General features: G+C 40.1%; 1 protein-coding gene across 1 annotated transcript in view; it reads left to right on the forward strand.

Moving 5' to 3' along the window:
• LOC106873494 (uncharacterized) overlaps window positions 1-5,326 on the forward strand; it is a 50,840-nt gene extending 45,514 nt beyond the window's left edge. Inside the window, exons 9-11 of the mRNA XM_014920879.2 lie at window positions 679-800; window positions 1,360-1,841; window positions 3,309-5,326. Coding sequence (XP_014776365.2) covers window positions 679-800; window positions 1,360-1,841; window positions 3,309-5,311 — 2,607 coding nt within the window. The 3' untranslated portion in view covers window positions 5,312-5,326. The remainder of the gene's footprint in view (window positions 1-678; window positions 801-1,359; window positions 1,842-3,308) is intronic.
• The last annotated feature ends 588 nt before the right edge of the window (window positions 5,327-5,914 follow it).

The following is a 5,914-nucleotide window of genomic DNA, read 5'->3' on the forward strand; positions in this document are numbered from 1 at the left end:
AGGGGGCTTAACCCTTTTTTTTTTTACCATATTTTTAATGAAATAAAGAATTTACTAAAATAACTTCGCCGTTATATTTATGGGTGACGGTATGTGGCTCAGTGGTTAGAGCACCGGGCTCACAATCATGAGGTAGTGAGTTCGATTCCCAGACCAGGTTATATGTTGTGTCCTTGAGCAAGACACTTTTTATCATGTTGCTCCAGTTTACTCAGCTGTAGAAATGAGTTGCAACGTCACTGGTGCCAAGCTGTATCGGCCCCTTTGCCTATCCCTTGGATAACATTGGTGGCGTGGAGAGGGAATGCTGGTATGTATGGGTGACTGCTGGTTTTCCATAAACAGCCTTGCCCAAACTTGTGCCTCAGAAGGGAACTTACTAGGTGCAATCCCATGGTCATTCATGAATGAAGGGGTTCTTTACCCTTTATATATATATATATATATTCCTGGACCAGGTTGTGTGTTGTGTTCTTGAGCAAGACTCTTTATTCCATGTTGCTCCAGTTCACTCAGCTGTAGAAATGAGTTGTGATGTCACTGGTGCCAAACTCCTGAGGTCAATTTCTTCGACTGAAAAAAATCCTTTAAGGTAGTGCTACTGAAACAAGTAAAAGTATAAAAGAATTATATATGTATTTATTTTTATATTTTGTTTTTTCCTTTGTCTCTTTGCAGAACTTGATGTTGTACAGTAACAACTACGAAGAGACAGTCAACTCCTCAACAGAGCAGCAACAGGTCATGCTACAGCTAACCAACCCTCCACTTACTTACACATCTAAAGCGTATTTCGAGAAGTAAGTTTTTTGGCTTTTAAAAAGAAAATTTTTTTTGTTGTAATTTCTTTTGGTTGCTCTTTACAAAAACAACAACAGCAGCAGCAGCAACAATAATAATAACTGCTGTCACCTCCACAACTATTACCACAACTACCACTACCACAGCTGATACCACCACCACCACCACTGCTGCCAACACCATCACCGTCGCCATGGCCACCACCACTACCATTGCCAACACCATCTCCACCACCACCACAATTAACAACATCTCCACTACCACCACCACCACCACCACAATTAACATCTCCATTACCACCACCACCACCACCATCAACACCATCTCCACCACCACCACCACAACCATCAACACCATCTCCACCACCACAATCAAGACCATCTCTCACACCTACCCTACAATTTCTTTCTAAAAATGCACAATCACACCAATATCATCTTGAAGCTTTGAGATAATGCATGGTTGATTGGAAATAATGTGAATAAGTAAGTATTGCATTTGACAGAACAATCTGAATACCAGAAGGTTAAACGTTCTAATGACATTGTGTTTTTGCAGAGCAAAACCCATAGAAATCAACCAAGACACGAGTAAATCGTCAAATTTTACAGTAAAAGCTGAAATCTACATCTCAGAACGCTTCTCCTCCAGCAAACAGACGAATGACAGAATTGATAAATTGAAATCAGGAAATGGGACTTTGACGAAGGCAGACGACGACGTCGATGGACGTCTGCTGACAGCAACAAAGAACACAGAAAATCACCAAATGAAACCTTTTGCCATTACTGGAGTCCTTGACCATCAGAATCGACCCATAAGTCTTCTTAAAGCTTTTACCGAAGGCATTTTGGATCAAGTCCGTGGTACGTACACCAACCCCAAAACGGGGGCAGTCATATCCATTCCTGAAGCAATAAGTCGAGGTCTTATTGTTGTTAATTACAAAGACGAAGTTGGTGACAGTACAGAGAAAGCCCAGTCAAATGGCATTGGTACACCTGCAAATCATATTGACAGCAGTTCAATCCTTGCATCAGGTAAGATATTGGATTTCATATTGATAACTTTGTTTTTTTTTTTGAAATTTTATTGATTGATTGTTGTTGGTCTTGATACGAAATAGCAATTGAGAGTATTTTCGAAGATTAGATTTGCCCAACATGAAGAAATACAGGATTGATACAATGAGAAGTTCTGATATTTCAAGCCTATTGAACCTATTCATATGGAAAAATAGACTCAGGAGTGGCAGTGTGGTAAGTAGCTTGCTTACCAACCACATGGTTCTGGGTTCATTCCCACTGCGTGGCACCTTGGGCAAGTGTCTTCTACTATAGCCTCGGGCCGACCAAAGCCTTGTGAGTGGATTTGATAGACGGAAAACTGAAAGAAGCCCGTTGTATATATGTATATATAAATATATATGTGTGTGTGTATATGTTTGTTTGTCTGTGTTTGTTCCCCCAACATCGCTTGACAACCAATGCTGGTGTGTTTACGTCCCCGTAACTTAGCGGTTTGGCAAAAGAGGCTGATAGAATAAGTACTAGGCTTACAAAGAATAAGTCCTGGGGTTGATTTGCTCGACTAAAGGTGGTGCTCCAGCATGGCCGCAGTCAACTGACTGAAACAAGTAAAAGAGATTAGATTATTTCTCTCCCCTTCTCTTCATGTACCATTTCTACAGGCATCGGCAATCATGGAACCTTCATGCCAAAGTCTGAAGATTCATGATTTTTCATGGGAAAGATGCAACAGTAATTTCCCATCACTTACCACCAATTTTTTTAAAGTTTATTCTGCTCATCTCCTATTCTTCCACACTTTCCCATGAGGTACATGGTCCATTTAATTAACCCTTAGGTAGCGGGTGGAGTGAGTCACATGATATCAACAACAAATAAAACAAATGTTAATTCTTTTTGCCTTTACCATGGAGAATTTATTGGAATTAATGCTTAGCTAAAGTTTATTTAGCAGTACGCATGGCTGTGTGGTTAAGAAGTTTGCTTCCCGACCATATGGTTTTGGGTTCAGTCCATTGCATAGCAACTTGTCTTCTGCTATAGCCTCGGGCCAATGAAAGTCTTGAGAGTGGATTTGGTGAATGGAAACTGAAAGAAGCTCATTGTATATGTGTGTGTTTGTGTCTCCTTCTCTTGACATCAAATGATAGCTGTAAACAAGTGCCACTGTCATGCAAGCAGTGTCATTTATTTCCAATCTTCCGTGAAAACATGGCCGGCCTCAGGGAAATATTGCTTTGCTTTGAAACAGGTGAGGGTTGGTGACTGGAAGGGCATCTGTCATAAAAAATCTGCCTCAATAAATTCTGTGCAACCCATGCAAACATGGAAAAGTGGATGTTAGAATGAAAAAAATAAAAGTGATGATGAATAATGAATAGATAAAATAGCAGCATTTGCCTGGATAAGATGTCAGGCTCTTTCGCTTCCCCTGTGTTGATGTTTCTGATGAAATCTGTCATTTTAATCTTGTTTCAGGGATTATCGATCCTCGAACTGGTGAAGTGATGAGCATAAAACAAGCAATCGCAGCTGGCATTTTGAACATGACATCAGGTAAATACATAAATCCAATCACCAAGGAAGAAATGCCTCTTCTTGAAGCAGTTAAGACCGGATATGTCCAGATCAATCCGAGCGTTATCGAAGCTTTGTCAGAACCAGGAGTTTATACCCAGTTTCAACTTGGAGATGTCACATATGTTGTAGACAACGTCGTTGATCCTTCAACCAAGGCTAACATATCACTGAAGAGAGCCATTAGTGATAACATCATTGACTTGAACACAGGAACTTATCGTAACCCTGTGGACGGTGAAAGTATACCAGTGTCGGAAGCCGTTTCTAAAGGTTTAATTGCTATCCATCCGTTAAATCCTAACATCGACAAAAATAACAACAACACAATTTGTGTGAAAGAACTGCGAGTGAAACAAGAGCGATACATTGCAGCCCACACAGAAGCGGTGCTTTTGAACTGTGATAATGTAGATTCTTCACGTCCTGATCCAAACGTTGCTATATATGAAAAACTCAGTAAAAAAGTTGATCTCAATTTGAAAGGAATCAAAGATCCAAACACATCGAAGTCTTTAACAATCGATGAAGCTTACCAAAAAGGCGTCTTGAACTTTGCAAAAATATCATACGATCAAATGGACGGAGAATTAATACCGTTGCCTGAGGCCACTGCCAAAGGCGTTGTAGAATCTAATGTTCTGAAAGAGATCCTCTCTGCGTATGAAGAATCCAGTGTTGGTGTGCTCATTGACGAAGGAGTATTTGATTCCGAAACAGGTTTGGTAACTGATGTCAGTAATGGACAGACTTTATCCATCCATACTGCAGTACAACAGGAAATTATCCATCCAGAAATGACGTATTTTTATGAAGTGCCTTCCAATCAAATACTGAGTTTGTCGGGAGCGATCGAAAATGGCCGATATGATATAATCACAGGTAAATATGTGAAAGCCCACACGCACGAAGAAATGGATTTGAAGAAAGCCGCAGAGAAAGGATTAATACGAACGCACATTGATCCCGAAGAAATTTCCAAAGTCTGTGAGTCATTGAACCATCTTCGACATTACATGAACACTGATATAAAAGGAGTTGTGATGCCAAACTCCAACGATGTAGTCAGCATTGACGAAGCTGTCCGAGCTGGAGTGCTGGATTTGACGAAATGTCTTTATGTCAACGAGGCTCTTGGAGAGAAGATGCCATTAATCAAAGCTGTAAAATCAGAGAAAATCGAGGTGCCAGTAGCTCTTCAGTTGTTTAGTGCCTTAAATAAAATGTCTCTGTTCCAGCAGTTAATGGACAATAAAATCCATCCAGTCACCGGTTTGGTCAGTTTACCAAATTCTGATACCACTCTAACGATCAAACAAGCTACAGAAGCCGGCTATCTTCAACCTGATCATCTATACTTTATTGATCAGACATCTGGTGAAATTGCTACGGTGACATCGTACACAGATGAAGGAAAGTTCAACCCCGAGAACGGCACATTCTTGAACAACAAAACTGGCAAGTTTCGCACAATATCACAGGCTATTGAAGAAGGACTTATTGATGCTTCCGTCGCACCTGAAAAATACATCGAAAATGCCCCGACGCTTCGAGAGTTGATTGACAAGCGTAAAATAAACCCAAGGAATTCCGTTTTCATTGCTCCGGAAGGTCAAGAAATCCCGTTGAGAAATGCGATGGCTGATGGTTTCCTCACGATGAATTCCAAAGTGAGGATAGATCAGAAGAATGGCCGTGTGACATTGGCATCAAATGAAGAGGTTGTGAAGGCGTTGGTCCGCGTCAAAGAAAAAGCTGCATGGCTCTCGGAAGTGGAGAAACTGTTGGTTTCTCAAACGAAACCGAGTGAAAATCTGGAAAATTTAAAGAAGCAACAAATTGAAACAAAGGTAAGACTTGACAAAATAAAATTTTGGTATTTTTTTCTATTTTACTTTTCTTGAATTTATTGATTTCAGAATTAATTTTATCAAAAATATTTAAAAACACTTTAGAAGTCTTGTACATTTCATTCCATTGTGTCGTGTGTCCTGGGTCATATGATTAATGTTTAACCCTGGGTCAGCCCCGTTAAAGCAAACCTATGATCAAAGGCATTCCAGTTAGGGCTGCCCCGTCGTTTCCTTCTGTATACGGAACACAGGAACAAACATCCTAACATGCCCTTTCATTTTTAAACCCCATGACGTGATTTTTTAAATCCCCATGATGTGTGTACGAGTCAACAAAGAGAACGTCTACATGGTGGCTAGACTTCGTAGAAATAGTAGCCAAATCTCCCTCATATCACAACCCTATTGTTTCAGGTATGTATAAGCCAATAGAATAGGCTCTGGTTCTCGACCATTTTTTTTTTCTTTTTGCCCTTTTCCATCCCTATTCTACTCTACTGGACCTCCTTAGCCATTCAATATATATGGAAAAATTCTGCGGAATTCTGGTTTACGCACGGCATACAACCCCTCATAACTTAAAAAATATTTTGTGGGGAATTTTTGCGAATGTGTGTTCTACACATGGGAAATCATACAACTATGTAAAAAGAA

The sequence above is a fragment of the Octopus bimaculoides genome, chromosome 22 (assembly GCF_001194135.2).
Source record: "Octopus bimaculoides isolate UCB-OBI-ISO-001 chromosome 22, ASM119413v2, whole genome shotgun sequence".
NCBI lineage: Eukaryota > Metazoa > Mollusca > Cephalopoda > Octopoda > Octopodidae > Octopus > Octopus bimaculoides.